Here is an 18001-nt window from a genome sequence, read left to right on the forward strand (position 1 = left end):
GAAAATGTTTTACTTACATATTTATAAAAAAGTTCATCCTTAGAGTTCAACCTGGCTGTAAGTAATTTACCTCTTGATATGAGGGATGATGCTAATCATATGTAACAATGAGTTCCATTTTCTGGCAACTACCAAAAGGGTTTAACATAATCTTTACAGGATGTCATGAAAATGTTCTACTCTTGTTCCCTTCTCCCACTGTGACCAGAGAATTCAGTCTGAGCCTACTTTTTTTTTTTTTTTAAAGACTACTCCTAGTTGAACTCAATCTATGAAAAATCTGTGAAAAAGAAGTATTTTGACAAAAAACCTGTTAACTGTGGATAGACTACCTGAGTAGAATAGATAGGAGGATCACACCCAACAGGTTAAACCAAGCTTAAATTTATGTCCTGAACACCCTCAGGAGTTAAAAGATAAACATTCTTCACTAACATAAAACCACAGATTCAAATTTAATGGTCTCAGTCCCTTCTATTCCATTGTAGAAGAAAACTATTGAGCTAATCTATTGTCACCCCTCTTTCTGAAGGCACCAGGGATGCGAACAATCCTTTTACTGCACCAACTAGCTAGGAAGAGTGTGTATGGAAAATGATTCTACTGCACTTTTACATTTCAAGCACCCCAGACAGTCTCTCCGCTTGAGGCACGCACATACCTTTAGAGGAAGTTATAAATAAGTTGCTCACATGACCCTTACCTTTATGCTGGCCAACAATTCAGTTACTAAAAATGTAAAGCCACTTCCCCTTCACTTAAGGACAGGCGATTCTGCTCTACTCAATCTACCACAGCCCGGCTGTGCACTATTTATAGACTCAACTAGCTCTGAAACTCTTTGGAAGGGAAAAAAGGCCATATTCCAGCAACACAGAGCATTAATGTTTAGGTTTATATTCCAATATATGTTTGCCTCTTAATTTTTGGTATCAATTGTGCCAATTCATACTGTTTTTCCTGTTCTTATTCTCCATGTAATAACTTATGAAAAGGCACTTAAGCATAGATCTATCTAGAATATTCTAAACCTTCCCTGGGCTCTAAGAGATAATGGAGAGGTGCTAGTTTGGTGGAAACATGGATTTCCTTAGCGGGAAGAGGTGGCCTCTGTGTTTTCACACTCACACAGTTTATTTCTGAAAATCATAAAGGCAACTGAATTTTGTTCTTTATTTAAAAGACCTCTCCATGTACCTTAAGAGTCTCTGAACAGTTAACATGCTCGGCTGCTAACCAAAAGGTTGATGGTTCAAGTCCACCCAGAAGGCACCTCAGAAGAAAGGCCTGATGAGCCACTTCCAAAAATTCAGCCATTGAAAATACTACGGGGCATTACCACTCTGACACAACATGGGGTCGCCATGAGTTGGAATCAACTCATTTTGTTTTTTTTCCCCCACGTACTTTAATATCTGAAGTTTCTTACCTAGTGGAATTTAGGAAAACAATGCTATTATTTGATTTACCAGATGTGGGAATGGTAAGAATTTGAGAAGTCAAGCTGGTCAACCAGTTTCCAGGCCACATGAGAGAAAAGTGATGATGGCCCAAAGTCCCTAATTTTCCAAACTTCTTAGTAAAAATTCTGTAAGCAAAAGCAATTAGCTTATTCCCTGTATTCAAACCTCTTGCAGACAATCACCACACAAGACAAATTGATAATGAAAAATTTTTTTAATGTATTCTAAAAATTCTCATTAAGATCAGTTAGTAAAATGTCTGCAAGTAAAAAAAAAGATTTCAAAAACCCTAAAAACACCTAGTTTGGGGACTACCCCACTGTGGGTTAGAACCATAGCCAGGACTGCTGAGAGAGCCAATGCATAGCCCCAAGTAAGGCCTCTCCTATCTGTACCCCCCTTGCATTGCCACTGTTACCGTCTTCATCAGGACCCTCATTTCTCACCTGGACCACCATGTTACAGCTTCCTAAATGGTACTTCATCAGCCTAATTCACCTTCACACTATTCCCAGACTGATTTTCCAAAACCCTCATAGCACCTCACTGCCTACTAAACTAAGTAAAAACTACTCAGTATAAACAGTTACATTTGAAATTTTCAACTACTTTTATCAGTCCACTTGTTCACACCTAAAAATCTGAACCTCTCCTTGTCCCTCAAACATGGACTCTTCTGCCTTGAGTGCTCCCCCTACATCCTCACTCACTACCCCTCATTTCAAGGGCTTTACAGACTAAGCACACAAAAATATATGTAAGGACAAGAATAGTTCCTTAAGACACGGAGAATGAGTGCAAATTAGTAGCTTGCTTTTCCATCCCACATCAAGTATTTTAAACCAGAGAAAATTATGAATGTATAATTTCAATTTTTGGCACACTCTACCAGCTACCCCCACCCACTGAAATCCAAATTCTTGTTAAACAGCATAACAAAGGAAATCATTTATCTTTTAAGTAATCAGTTATGTACTTTTAAGAGGCTATCACGTCAACTTGCCAACTACAAAAGCTGGACGCTGAGACAAATCCAAAAACGTACAAATACACTCCAAGCCTCTAGCCGGCAGGGTTAGGAAGATGTGGCATCTGGAATCTGGCTCTGACTTTAGGAAAATGGTAGAAGCAAACGTAAATGTGAGAAAAATAAACTGATTTTAATATAAAGGCCTTTAAAAACACAGCATGATTAAGTTATGAATCTCACGAGGTCTTAATTTGCTACTAACTGGAAAGAAAAGTTTAAACAAACATAAAAAGTAATCTTTCTAAAAGGAATCATGGCTAGGGGCAAGGACAAGCATCTATCTCCCTCATGCTGAAAAGGTCCGGCTTGGATAAGCTGACCTTGGCCTTGACACTTATTTGGAGTTAAGGGGCTCTCAATACCTCAAGCAGGACAGCACCACGGCAGAATCAGTCCAGTGCAACGACTTTCCTCTGATCACAAACCTCTCTAAACGCCAGGTTGCAAGGTGAACAGAAACCATTTATCTCTAAATTTAAAGAGCTGGGCTCAACAATAAAAGATAGCAACCTTGGCCAAAAAGCATTTCCTTTGGGGAACTAGAAGGAAGGGACCTAAAGCACTTGAAATAATCAGCGAAGTTATTAGAGCTTATAGATGAGAGCTGGGTAAGCAGGCGATGGGGTCATCTGTCTAGCAGACACCATTCCTGCAGAATCATGCTTTATTATCTTTCCCATTCAAATCACTAAAATAGCATTTCCAGGATACATCGAGGCTTTACTAGATTAAGCAGCGGAATTGTCAACCGAGTGGTAAAATCTTCAGGCTGACGTGTCAGCTACAGGACATTTCACTAGTTTGTTTTCTCTAAACTCCTTCTCTTTGCTTTGGGGTTCCTAAAACAATAAAGGCTTTAAACTTCATGAGATTTCTCCAATCCTCAAATCCCTGTCAACTCTCCAACCCAGACCCATACCATTTTAGCTGCTTCGCTGGCTCTCAGGATCTCCCAGCCTCAAGCTCAGATTTTTGGCCTTAGGCTAACCAGGGCCCAAGAGCTGCCAGAGACAATGCACCCAACAGCTGCAGGAGTCACAGAGAGAATGTTTTTTGGCAGCAAACACTAACATTTCTCTGTCTCTTGGCCCTTTATGGCTCCTACAGATAAACTATGGTCTCTGACTCCAGTGTTTCTGAGATTTTGTAGTTCCAGAGCTAGCAAGATTAAAAGCTTTGAGGTTAGAGAGTTAAGATGAGTTTAGGGTCTCAAGTCCACCTCTTCACTCCAGGTCCATTAGAGGGATCCATGTTGGACAATGGGAAAGTAAAGATCTGGTGAGAAAGATTTAGTTAAGCTTCATTCTCTGTTCATTTATTCATTCATTCAACAAATATTTGCATGCAACTCAAATGAGGTAGGGATGGTTCTAGGTGCTTGGGATACAACAATGAAGAAGTATCTTGGAGTATACAATTGCAAGAGGTGTGTGTAGCAGACAAAGAATAAACGTACATAAGAAGGTCACTTAGTACATTAGCTAGAAGTAAGTGTGCTCTGGAATAAAAGAAAATGTAGAACAGAGTAAGGGGAAGGCTTAGAATGTCAGGATGAAGGATGGGTAGGTTCCAGTATGAAACATTAGGCCTCATTGAGAAGATGAGCTTTGAGCCAATGTTTGAAAGAGATGTGAGAGTTAGCTGCTGTGGGAGGTAGTAATGGAACCCCCGAAGATGTCTACTTCTAGTCCCTAGAACTTGTGAATGCTATTTACATTACCTTACAAGGGGGACATAAGGGTACAGATGAATCTAAATCTGCTAATCAACTGACCTTGAGATGGGTGATTATCCTGGATTATCCAGACAGGCCCAATGGAATCACAAGGGTCCATACAAATGAAAGAGGGAGGAGGGAGAGTCAATGTGCTACATCGTTAGAAAGTCTCAAGCAACCATGGCTGGCTCAGAGAATGAAAGGAAGCCATCAGCAAGCTTCTAGGAATCTAGAAGCTAGAAAAGGCATGGAAACAGATTCTCCCCTAGAGCCTCCGGAAGGAATGCAGCCTTGCCAATACCTCTGCCTCAGCCCAGTGAGATTTATTTCTGACTTCTGACCTCCAGAACTGTAAAACAGCAAATGTTGTTTTAAGCCAACAAGTGTGTGGTAATTTGTTACAGCAGCAATAGGAAGTGAATACAGATGCCATGGGGATAGCTAGAAGAGGAGCATTTTGGCAGAGGGAACAGCCAGGGCAAAGCTCACCTGTGTGTAGAGGCACAGCAAGAAGCTAGAGTGAGAATAGGAGATGAGTCAAAGAGGTAATAAGACCACACCACATAGGGCTTTGGAGGAGGCCACCCTAAGAAGAAAGGAAATCACAGACAGGTTTTGAGCAAAAGAGTAACATCTGGCTACTCTGAAGATAAATTCTGGGCCTGAGGGAGGACTCAGCAACTCTGGAATCAGGAAGACCAAGTCAGGAAGTAACAGCAGTAATGCAAGTGGAGGATGATGGTGACTCCAACCAGGTGATTTCAGGGGAGGTGGTGAGAAGAGGTTAGATTTGGATATAGGTACAAGGAATCGTGTTAGGAATGTGTTACTTTACATCAGTTAAGTGTTTAAGTCCATTACCCAGACACTGATTTAGATTGTAACTGCTCAAACAAATCACCAAAGCATTTATTATGTTCCAGGCACTAAAAATATAAGATAAATAAGCAGACGAAGAACTTTTATAGAGAGTTGTGTCTTAAAAGTTAAAAAAAAAAAAAAGCTCCTTAAGGAAATCTAACATATGAAAATAAGAGTTATAAATAAGTTATTCACTTCTTATATGTATTCTTTACAGAAGAATACGGCAATTGATTCATTTAATAGCAAACAGCAAATGTAAAAACAAAAATTAGGTTAATTTATAAGATCCAACTACTGAACAGAGCACAGTAGGTCAGAAATTGATTTGCAATCTTTGAGAGACCCCTCAAAGCTTTCAGAATTCAAAACAAGAGAATATCTCAATGTCTTCCTCCTATCCCTCCAACCCCACACCCTATCCCTTTTCAAGGCTTAAAAACTAGTAGGATGAAGGCAATAAGAATAAGCTACACTTTGCGAAGTGGAAGTAAACTTTAAAATCTATATTCTTCAACAGGGAGATGTATACACCTCCAGAGTAGTGAAGGTTAAGCCATGGATTAACTCAATCTTCATTATAGGCTGGAATATGCAACATCTTTACCTTCTGGTGATGAATCATTCCAAGCTCAGTGGGCCCAATTAATTTCCGGGCCATTATTTGGCTACAGAACCTAAAAAAGGATATGAGTACAATAAAAAAAAAAAAAAAAAAAAATTAACTATCCCCACAGTTTGGTAGCTCAGTTTTTGTTTGGTATAGTCTGATAAGTTTGAATTGTTAAATTAAGACAGTTAACATAGTAATCAACATAGAAATTGGATTAACTTCACATTTTTCTACAAAAGTCACAGTGAACAGGAAACACCCTCAGGGTAGTACAAATTGTGAGAGGCTGATTGGAAATTCTCAAATTAATCCAGTAGTTGTGTGTTTTCATTAGATAGGTTAAAAATGTAACTCATGTGTAGGATAAAGGCACTAATATCCTGTGTCATTTCCAAGCTCCAAAAGCAGGAAGAAGTTTTAATGCTCAGTTTTAAGGGGAATATTTAAAAAAAACAGGACAAAGTTTAGGGTCACAAATATCATTTCTAACTCACATGTTATAAAGGTTCACAATACTGGATCTGGCCACTTAAGTTAACATTTTACTCTTCACTGTCATTTAGCAAGACTTACAGATAAGAAAGCAAATGCTATATAGTGTTTCACCCCAAACAGCTTATACCAAAATAAAAGTATCTAAGATTGTTGTTGTTGAGTGCTGCTGAGTCAATTCTGACTCATAGTGACCCCATGTGACAGAGCAGAAGTACCCCACAGGGTTTTCTTGGCTGTAATCCTTACAGAAGCAAATCTCCAGGTCTTTCTCCCATGGAGCCACTGGGTGGATTCCAGGTGGGTTTGAACTGCCGACCTTTCAGTTAGCAGCCAAGCACTTACCCCTTTACACCACCAGGGCTCCTTCAATGGAGACTAACAAAAACAAAGTATTTCCTTAATGAGGTTGGTAGGCTACAAATATTTCTGTAGAAGTTCAATAAAAAGAGGCTGCACTAGGGCATAAGGAGTCCTGGTTCCACAATGGTTAAGCGCTCAGCTGCTAACCAAAAGGTTTTCGGTTCAAATCCACCAGCTGCTCTGTAAGAGAGAAGACCTGTCGATCCACTCCTGTAAAGATTACAGCCTAGGAAACCCTATGGGACAGTTCTACTCTGTCATATGGGGTCACTATGAGTCAGAAAAGGAGCCCTGATTACACAGTTGTTAAGCACTGCTAATAGAAAGGTCGGCAGTTCAAACCCACCAGCCACTCCACTGGAAAAAGATGTGGCAGGCTGTTTCCGTAAAGATTACAGTCTTGGAAACCCTATGGAGCAGTTCTCTGTCCTATAGGATCATTATGAGTCAGAGTCGATTCCATGGCAACAGGTATGAGTCAGAATCAACTCAGGGGTGCACAACTACACTAGGGCTTATGAACCTAGTAATTCATTAATGCATTGTGGAAAGTAGTACAATGGACTCTCCCCTGTCCAACTATCAAGGCCTGAAGGGGAAGGATCATAAGAGTCTAAACTGAGCTACCACCCAGGTCAATACAGAAGATCAGCTTCTTCCCTGAAACGTGGATCATCTCACCTATCAGTATTCACCTATGAAATGTACTTTTATTTTTTGTTGATGTGCAACGTTCTGAGATTTCCAAAAGATATATACTTCTGAATTAGAAATATGACTATGAATCATTTAGTTTGGGAAATTGGGGTCTCTCAGAAAACAAGATTCACGCTAAAGGAGATATTTTATTTTGTTCAGTCCACCTCTTCCTCCTCCTCTTGAAAAGACAGCTTTCTTCAGAAGCTACATCTCAGCTACAAAGACACCTAGGTCAATCTGTGACTTCTTTTGGTGATTAAGCTACAGGTTATTTACTACATTTCAAGAGAAAAATAAGGACAAGAATTTGCATTCAATTAGGGTCATTTTTACCCACTGTGATTCCAGTGGGGAAGGGGTGGTGAAGGAGGTTGTCACAAGGAAATTTCTGGTTATTCTGATAACCTAAGAATGTATATGAGTTAATGCTACCTAGTACACATCAGATAAGGGCCCTTTTCTCAGCCTCAGACCTTGTCACCCTATATCCATAGCAGGCACGTACATTCAATTCCAGATGCCTCTCTAACAGAGTAATGAGTCAAGACACTTAGTTCCCTGCCAATGACCAATGACTATCTGACCTAGCAAAGTACCTTCACTTATGTCTATTTTGTCAGATTTCCCACTTCACAACTGTAACTGAAGTAAAGCACACTTGAAACAAATAGTTAAGGATCTCTGAAAGTACCCGAGGACAAATCCTCTCATTTTATAGATGAGGTACAACAACGAATCAAGTGAGCACATATGTGTAAAAATAACCTATGTATGCTTAAAGCGCTCAGTTACTGACCAAAAGGTTGGTGGTTTGAACTCACCCAGAGGCACCTCTGAAGACAGGTCTGGCGATCTGCTTCTGAAAGGTCACAGCCTTGAAAACCCTATACAACACAGTTCTACTCTGCAACACATGGGTCTGCCATGAGTCAGAATCGACTACATGGCAATTGATTTGTTTTTTGTTTTTCATATGTATGTACACTCTTGGGAGAGCTGGTGAGAAGCAATGTCTATCTCCCATTAGTTTAACTGGGGAAAGGGGGCACACATGTAATCAGAAGCTTCACTGTAACATATGAACAACTTTCTTAAGAAACTCCAACCCCAAAGGCATTTAGCCTTTGAAATATTTATACACTGGGAAGAGGGAGAATGGGTAAAGGGGTCTGGTCTCTTTAAAAGCTTAATTATATACATATAATTATGTATATGTCCAACTGTCAAAGTATTTTACAAACTCTAAAGTGCTAAGCAAGGAGCCCTGGTGGCACAAAGGTTAAGCACGTGGCTGCTAACAAAAAGGCTGGTGAATTGAACTTAGTGGCTCCACAGAAGAAAGGTCTCGTGATTTGCTTCCGTAAAGAGTAAACCAAAAAGAAAAACTAAAACCCACTGCATCTAGTTGATTCTGACTCATAGCAACCCTACAGGACAGAGTAGAACTGCGCCACTGGATTTCCAAGAAGCGGTTGGTGGATTTGAACTGCCGACTTTTTGGTTAGCAGCCAAGCTCTTAACCATAGCCTAGAAAATGCTATGGGGCAGTTCTACTGTCACATGGACTCACTAGGAGTCAAAAATTGACTCCATGGCGCCCAACAACAACAAAGTGCTAAGCAAATATTAGAGCATCATTACTGTTGGACAAAAGAAGATAACAACAGAGAGTCCCGGACACAGCGAGAGAAAAACGTAGAATTCAAATTCACGAAAAAAGACTAGACTTACTGGTCTGACAGAGACTGGATGAACCCCTGAAACTATGGACCCCGGACACTCTGCTAATCCAGAAGGGAAACCATTCTGAAGCCCACTTTTCAGACAAAGATTAGACAGGCTTACAAAACAAAAAATAACACACGTGAAGGACGTGTTTCTTAGTTCAATCAAATACACAAGACCAAATGGGCAACTCCTGTCCAAAAGCAAGACGAGAAGGTAGGAAGGGTCAGCAACTGGAAGAATGGGCACAGGGAAGCCCAGGGTAGAAAGGGGCAGCATGCCGTCAGGTTGTGGGGATTGCAATTCACATCACAAAACAATATGTGTATAAATTTTTGAATGAGAAATTTACTTGAGCTGTAAACTTTCACCTAAAGCACAATAAAAAAAAAGTTACCATGAGAATTTATACGTCTTCTAGATTAAGACTTAGTCTTTTTATTTCTCCCCCCATGTCTAAATGGGTGACAAGGTTACAGAGCTGTGCTGGGAACTTCTTAACATGAAAAGGGAACATGAGGGACAGAAAGTGCATCATGCAGACTTTCCCCATCCTGACTGTCAACTCCTGTCCTGGGCCTCCGAAGCAGATGCTATGTTCAACTACATTTAGCACAACACATTCACAACTGGTGACTAAGGAGGGTAAGAATTTTTACTTGAAATGCTGCAATTTTTAACCCCAGACCTCCAAAGACTAAATATACAGGGTGCCAGTAGTCTGTTTCACATTAGAATTACAGCCTTGTCTATTTTACTTTACCTCCCTTTGAAAAGTACATGCCTCCCCCACCGAAAAAACTGCATATGACTTCCATCCTCCCCATCTCAGTCTTTTCATGCTCGAGCTCCTGGGATTTTAATATTTAAGATTAAAAACTGCCACTTCCCTGTTCCTTATACTAAGAACTTCAAGGGTGATCCAAGCATCTTCTACTTATAGTCCAGTATAATATTTACAATACAGGAAGAATGCTAGTGTAGAAGCCTCATCCATGGAGGTACTCTAGAATCTAGATTGCTAAATGTGCACATTATGAGATATATCACATGGTGCCACAGTTTCAACAATTCACAAATCAGGGAAAATATCCATACATCCATACAAAGCCGTACAGTCACCTACAAGTTTTCTCCTATCAAGATCTTCAAAATGACCTAAATTTAAGCATAATTTTTTTTCTAAGTCAGTACTTACTGTGGGTTTAAGATCATGTTAAATAAGGAATCCTTCTGCACTGTCCATGGGATTTAGGTTATCTTTTGCTACAAGAAAGAGGTTCAGCTGAACTGTCTCTTGTAGCAGAATTTAATGAATTCTACAACTAAAAAGAGGGTAGGGAAAAGTGGAGAGGAAAAAGAAACTAACATCTGTGTTGTGGTGTTACTGCATGCCGTTGAGTCGATTCCAACTCACAGCGACCCTACAGGACAGAGCAGAACTGCCCCATAGGGTTTCCTAGTCTGTAATCTGTACAAGAGCAGATTGCCAGGTCTTTTCTCCTGCAGAGCAGCTGGTGGGTTCTAACCGCAGACTTTTCGGTTAGCAGCTGAGCACTGAATCGTTGCACCACCAAGGCTCTTAAATTAATATTTAATGATTCCTTATTCCAGGCCAGGTATCAAGCTAGATAGTTTATACATATTATCTTATTTAATCCTGTCATGCACTATAAGCCTTATACATTATCTTTCATTTACAGAACAAAACTCTAAGAGTTCATACAGCTATTAAGCAGAGACTGGAATTTGAACCCAGTGCTAAGATTCCACCCAAAGCCTCCTAACTTCTTCCAGGCTTGCCTCTTCTCCAATCCATCTTCCATTCCATGGCTACAGCGATCTACCTAAAAATGGTCAGTATGCCCCAACCATTTCTCTTTTTCAGGCCCTCACTGACTCCAGTTGTCTATAAAGCAACACCTCAACTGCACAGTGACACATCCAACCTGACCTGGTCTGCATCCACCTCTCCATGGCATGCCCACCACTCCCCATGCCACACAGGAAATCCTAACCAACCCCAGTAGCTTCCCCCATCCCGAGGCTGCTTCGCACTATTGCTTATGCTCTTTTCCCCACCCGCCACACCCTATCTTCACTATCTTCCTTCTAACTGATGTAAACATCCTCAGCACAGGAAGAAAACATCACAACTCTGGGAAGCCTTCTGGGAATTTCTGAGTTACACTCTGAGTTACACCAGACACACCTCTCTGCTCTCATAAGGCCATACACTCACCTTTGTCTTCTCAACAATAAACGTGAACAGAGATTCACAGAAAGAAATAGCATGAATGCCATGAAGTGCTTACAGGGTGGTAAGTATAAAAAAAAAAAAACGTTCCCATTAATTTACCCATGTGGTTTTAGATTCCCTACCAAGTTTTCTATGGAGAAAATTTCCATTCCAACCCTATATATCTGGAGGAGCCAGTCAAAATCACCTCAGGTGGTTTACAAAGGGGAAGGCAGATATATAGTAAGGTCTCTGAATGGCACAGATGGTTTGCCCTGAATACTAACCCAACAGTTGGCAATTCGAACCCGCCCAGTAATGCTGCGAAAGAAAAGCCCAGCAACCTGCTTCCAAAAGGTCACAGCTGTGAAAATGCTATGGCGTAGTTCCACTCTAACACATGGGTCTCCATGAGTCTACTCGACAGCCAAGGGTTTAGACATATAGCAAGCTTCATGCCCCACCACTAACACACAGACACACACACAGACACACAAACACACACACACACACACACCCCTTTCCAGATGTACCTCCTAATCTTATAATCTCAAGCTTCAAGTTGATTCAGTATATATATACACACACACACGTATACACGTACCGATACATATTCATATGCACACACATATACATATATACACATATTGACATGGTGGCAGCAACAATGGGCTCAAGCATAATGATTGTGAGGATGGCACAGGACCGAGCAGTGTTTCATTCTGTTGTGCACAGGGTCGCTATGAGTCAGAACCGACTTGACGGCACCTAACAACAACAACGCATACATAACACATATATACACACGTACATACACACATATATACATATACATACACATATATATACACACACACACACAATGTATTGCATTGGGCAAATCTGCAAAAGACCTCCTTAAAGTGTGAAAAAACAAAGATGTCACTTTGAGGCCTAAGGTGCACCTGACCCAAGCCATGGTATTTTCTATCACCTCATATGCATGTGAAAGCTGGACAATGAATAAGGAAGACCAAAGAAGAATTGATGCCTTTGAATTATAGCACTGGCAAAGAATACTGAATATACCATGGACTGCCAGAAAAATGAACAAATCTGTCTTGGAAAAAGTACAGCCAGAATGCTCCTTAGAAGTGAGGATGGCAAGACTTCATCTCACATACTTTGGCCATGTTATTAAGAGGGAGCAGTCCCTGGAGAAGAACATCATGTTCGGTAAAGTACAGGGTCAGTGAAAAAGAGGAAGATCCTCAACGAGATGGATTGACACAGTGGCTACAACAATGGGCTCAAGCATAACAACAACTGTGAGGATGGCACAGGACCAGGCAGTGTTTTGTTCTGTTGTACACAGGGTCGCTATGAGTCGGCACCTAACAACAACAACATATACACACATATGTGTGTTTTTGTTTTTTTAAATTTTTACCTGCAAGCCTTTGTTAAAACAAAGCCTCAGGACTGAATGGATAAAGAGAAGCCAAGTGTGGCCAGTGTCATCACATGCCAGTTTAAAATCAGCAAACCTCACCACCCATATGAAAAATCCAGACCACACCAGAAGGTAACACATCTTCCCCTAGCCCAGGCAAAGTCTGGTGCATAGAATAATATCAGGAACAGGCGTGTAGCAGAAACTGCCTAGGGCCAGAAAAGCAATACCTTTGATTCACTGGATGTAGCTGGTACTGTGCTTAATGCTGGGAAAACAAGGACAAACAGACACACTCACATTCCACCCCTCATGGAGCTTCTTCTGAATACACCTGAGCCCAGATAAAGTCCCTGAAAAGTCAAAGGCATGCCAAGAAATCATTAAGAACGCACTGCCAGAAATAATAATCACTTTGGATGACCTGTGCTAAGAAAGAGATAAAAGGGTAAAGCCACTGCTGCTATGGAAACTACCCCCTCTGACTTAAACATCTGAGCCTAGACATGTATTTGAGCAGAAATGAAGCATTTGGCTTCCTGATGTTTAAAATGCTAAGAGAATAATAGGAGACTGCACAGTGTTTATATTGCACATTCAAGTGGATTTCTGTCTTTCTGTGAAAATCTGGAACTGTGAAGAAGCACGGGCTAAAGCTTTTCTAACTTAGGACTACTAAGAGTTTCTTGCTACCCGTTTCCTATTACAACTTTACACCATACAAAAATCAATTTTCCTTAAGTTTAAAACAATTCTCTTAGTATAGTAGATTTAACATGTAAATTACTTAGTTGTATATACACAGTGTTTTTACCACTGACAAGATTTTAGAGTACCCCTGGAGAAGGACATCATGCTTGGTAAAGTAGAGGGTCATCGAAAAAGAGGAAGACCCTCAATGAGATGGACTGACACAGTAACTCCAACAATGGGCTCGAGTATAACAATGATTGTGGGATGGTGCAGGACCAGGTAGTGTTTCGTTCTGTTGTACACAGGGTCGCTATGAGTTGGAACTGACTTGATGGCACCTAACAACAAGAAGTATATACCAGGCAATACAATAGTCTAGAGCAGTTATGACTGAAATCTCTTTTAGGTGAGCCTGAAAAAGAAAGAAATTTTCATCATCTTCTGCTACTTGAATCTCAGATGGATTTGGGCAAAAGCATCCTCTAGCCAATCTTCTGAAGGGACTCTGGCAGCACACCCAAATTTCTTACTCTTAAAATTTCTTAAACAGAGTGGAAATCTATTCAACTGCACTGTCTTAGTCATATTTTTACAAGTTCCTTGACTTGTATTTGACTGTCAACTTCTGGTTGAGAATCTTCACTACAATTTAAATAAAATGGTTTAGAAATGTCACTTTCCTATCCCCTTCTACCCCACCCAACAATGCTCATTAAAGCCATCTGTTGTCAAGACTAAAAGAGAGATCAAAACAAAAACCTGGGACTGCACGCCTTGGAACGGAGTCCAGGAATAAGGGCACTATTTTCATGCTCCATTTTCAGAAGAGCAAGAAGAAGCAGGGAGAAAGCCATTCAGTTAGAAGCAAGAGCAGTAAATTCAGACTGGAGAAAACGTCCACTGCACTGGAACACTCATTAGAGAGAATTTCACTGTCATCAGATCAAGAAAAAACAATTACCATGCACCACTGGCCAAGACACAGTGGTATTTCACCAAAGTAACTTCTTGCTCTAACTGAAAATGACCCATATCTTGACTTGCTGAGACTCAAGACAGTTCACTTCCTATACTAAGGATGGAACAAAATGCAAACAAGTGAATCTTCCTATTTTTCTGTCAAGGTTGGCTACACATTAACTAATACCTAATAAACATGGTCGACAGGAACAACAGCAGCCAGGTGGCCACTTTGAACATTCTTCATGGTATAAAGTTCATCATACACCTAATGGCACAGTGAACAAGACTCAACAGTGGCTCTGACCAGCAGGAAGATACACTGGGGTGAGAGGCGATGGGGAGCCAAACGTATTCATAATTAAGGTATTGTACAGTCAAATGGATGGAAGAACCTGATGGCCATGGTTAGTAAAACTAAAAATAAAATCAAAGGATAACAATTGACTGTTTAAATAATTCACGCACAAAGCTGAAAGAGGTTCCAAAGAACCTGAAGTTTTCCTAACTGAGGACTGCTAAGAGTTTCTTGGTACCCATTTCCTATAACAACTTTAACTCATACAAAAAAATAGTTAACAGTAACCTCATAATGATCATACACTTGGCTCTGTGAGGAAAAGCCAACAGGCAGGTAGAAATAAGCAAACCTGAAACTTATCTGAAGGCCCTGAAGCCAGAGGTCACAAGTGGCAGCCAGAGGGTGAATTTAATCTGCAAGCATGTATTATTTGGTCTATCCAACATACTTTTTTTTTTTTTAATTAGTAGTGACTAACATGTAAAACTTTAGCAATTTAGAAATGTCACATTAAAAAAAACAAAAACGATTTCTGGCAAAGAGAGAAGGGCCACCGAGACCACAATCTCACAGAGCTATTAGCCTGCAGGCTGCCCTTTAACCGGGACGTGCTCTCTCCAATTATCCCAATACCAGCTTCACTTATCTCCTCGATCCTTCAAGGGCTGGATCCCAGGTAAAAGAACATAACCTAAAGGTCAAACATGTCAGAGAGTACAAAGTGTTTCTACGATGGTAGAGAAGTTTGTGTGTGTGTGTCTGTGTGTGTCTACACATATATAAAATTGCCGTTGAGTCAATTCCAACTCACAGTGACCCTATACTACGGAGTAGGACTGTCCGATAGGGTTTCCAAGGAGCAGCTGGGGGATTCAAACTGCTGACCTCGTGGTTAGCAGCCAATCTCTTAACCACTGAGCCACTAGGGCTCTATATGTGTGTGTGTGGGGGGGGGAGGGGGTGTAATGTGTGTGTTTGAGAATCCCTAGTGGAAAATGTTTGAAAACTTCACTGTAGACATGGAACAGAGACACCATTAATGATAGGCTGAGGTGGGGTAAATTAACCCTGCTGTTTCTGACATATCACATTAACCTTAACGCAGGACCTTTAATTTTAGACCTAATGTTTTAGGGAAATATTCTAATGAATAAACATTTCAAAGAATGAAGCAAAATAAGCATCAAATCTGTGTTACTATATATCCAAACATGACTGCCACATGTATTCAAAACACTCTAAAATGAGTTTGGCATGTTATACTACTTGGATTTGGACTAGAGAGCCATTTGTATATCCTGTCCCTTCTAGGGGCTGAAGACAAAGTCGAATTCAAACCTAATTAAGTATTCTGATACCAAAGAAGGGGAGGGCAGGTACACGTTAAATGTTTTGTTCCCGGGATACAGGAGGTGGTGGGAGCAGCACACACAAAAAAGATAAAAAATTGCCTTGCATTATACCAGAAGCCCTTGCATTAACATAAACAAATTTCAAGGTCAAACTCTCTAAACACTGCTTCCTGAGGTACCACAAATTACATTTGGTAGGTAGAACAGAGAGTAAGTAGGTGCAGAAGAGTAGGCAGAAAAGAGAGTAAGTAGGGACAGAAGAACAGGCCTTATTTTTCACCATTTTCCACTTGTGAAAACCTGCTTCAAACCAGCCAGGTGGGCAGCAGTTAAGACAAACCAGGTCACAACCTTCTTTGAGGGCAGGAAGGGTAGAAAGTAAAGCCCTGCCTGAAGACTGGCTGTTTTCTATTTACAGCAGGGTAGATGCATGAGTTGGGAGGTGGTTGATGGAACGAAGGGAGCCCTAGTAGCGTGGTAGTTAAAGTGCTTGCTCGGCTGCTAATTGAAAGGTTGGCAGTTCGAACCCACCAGCTGCTCCACGAGAGAAAGATGTGACAGTGTGCTTCCATGAAGATTCACAGCCTTGGAAAACCTATGGGGCAGTTCTAATCTGTTGTATAGGGTCGCTATGAGTCAGAATCGACTCAACAGCAGTGGCGTTGCTTTTTGGTTTAATGGAATGAACACTAAAGGGTACACTTTAGGCTTAGTACTTATACTCAATCGTATGCAGTTTTCCATACCCAGGAAGCTGTTGTTTCTCCTATCACTTTTCAAAGTACTGCAAGACTGTCCCCCCAGGTCCACTCGGCAGTATCAGTGCAATTACCATTTTGTTAAAATTGTGAGGTAATTAACTCACCATTCTTCTAATCACAATATCTCTAGAAACAGAGATATGAACAACCCAATTCATAATGGTGGTCCTCCAAGAATTCCCTGAATGGAGAAGTCTTACAGCACTGAAAGTTTCCATAATTTCAGACAGAGACCAGGAGAAAACTATACTTTCCCCCTCATCATTAACTAAAACAGCACAGCATTAAAAAAAAAAAAAAAAATTCTGAGGCACTCCAAAATTGAAGGGTTTACCAAAGGAATCTACATAAATGGAAAAACATACCATGCTCATGGATAGGTACACTCAACATTATGAAAATGACAATTCTGTTCCAAAGCAATTTATAAATACAATGCAATTCTGATCCAAATACCAACAACATTCTTCAAAGAGATGGAAAAACTAATCATTAACTTTACATGGAAAGGGAAGAAGCCCCGAATAAGTAAAGCTCTATTGAAGAAAAATAAAGTAGAAGGATTCACACTACCTGACCTCAGAACCTACCATACAGCTACGGTAGTCAAAACAGCCTGGTACTGGTACAACAACAGATACATTGACCAATGGAAAAGAACTGAGAACCCAGGTGTAAATCCATCCACCTCTGGTCACCTGATCTTCAACAAGGGCCCAAAGTCCATCAAACGGGGAAAACACACTCTTTTTAACAAATGGTACTGGCAAAACTGGATGTCCATCTGCAAAAAAATGAAACAGGACCCATACCTGACACCATACACAAAAATTAATTCAAAATGGATCAAAGACCTAAATATAAAGCCAAAAACTATAAAGTTCATAGAAGAAAAAATAGGATCAACGCTAAAGGCCCTAATGCACCGCATTAACAGGATATAAACCATAACCAACAACCCACAAACTCCAGAAGATAAGCTGGACGACTGGGATCTTCTAAAAATTAACACTTATGTTCATCAAAAGACGTGGGAGGGCAAAGGGAAAAACAGCGCTCTAGGCAGAAGCACCACGCCGTCCCTACACAGCAAAGATCCAAAAAACGAAGCCGAACAGAGAATGCAACAATCCTGAAACCCTAAAACATCAAATGAAGAGATAAAGAACTCAGCCAAGCACCAAATGGAGTGAGAAAACTGATAGAGAACGGAGAGCAAGGAGAGATTCATGCAGAGGTCCCCTACCAGCTAATGCAGTGCGGATCCGCCATCTTGGACTCCTATCGGAGACCAGCAAAC

At 40.6% G+C, this 18001-nt stretch overlaps 1 protein-coding gene across 28 annotated transcripts in view; it reads right to left on the minus strand.

Moving 5' to 3' along the window:
* ELAVL2 (ELAV like RNA binding protein 2) overlaps window positions 1–18001 on the minus strand; it is a 202504-nt gene that overhangs the window by 101425 nt on the left and 83078 nt on the right. For 2 of the 28 annotated variants that reach the window (XM_004373525.2, XM_012554719.2), the window contains exon 1: window positions 423–437. The exons of the other annotated variants lie outside the window; for them this stretch is intronic. In XM_004373525.2, coding sequence (XP_004373582.1) covers window positions 423–437 — 15 coding nt within the window. Of the gene's footprint in view, window positions 1–422; window positions 438–18001 lie in introns of those variants that run through there. 28 annotated transcript variants of the gene reach the window in all.

This window comes from Trichechus manatus, unplaced genomic scaffold (genome assembly GCF_000243295.1).
Source record: "Trichechus manatus latirostris isolate Lorelei unplaced genomic scaffold, TriManLat1.0 scaffold00025, whole genome shotgun sequence".
Lineage (NCBI taxonomy): Eukaryota > Metazoa > Chordata > Mammalia > Sirenia > Trichechidae > Trichechus > Trichechus manatus.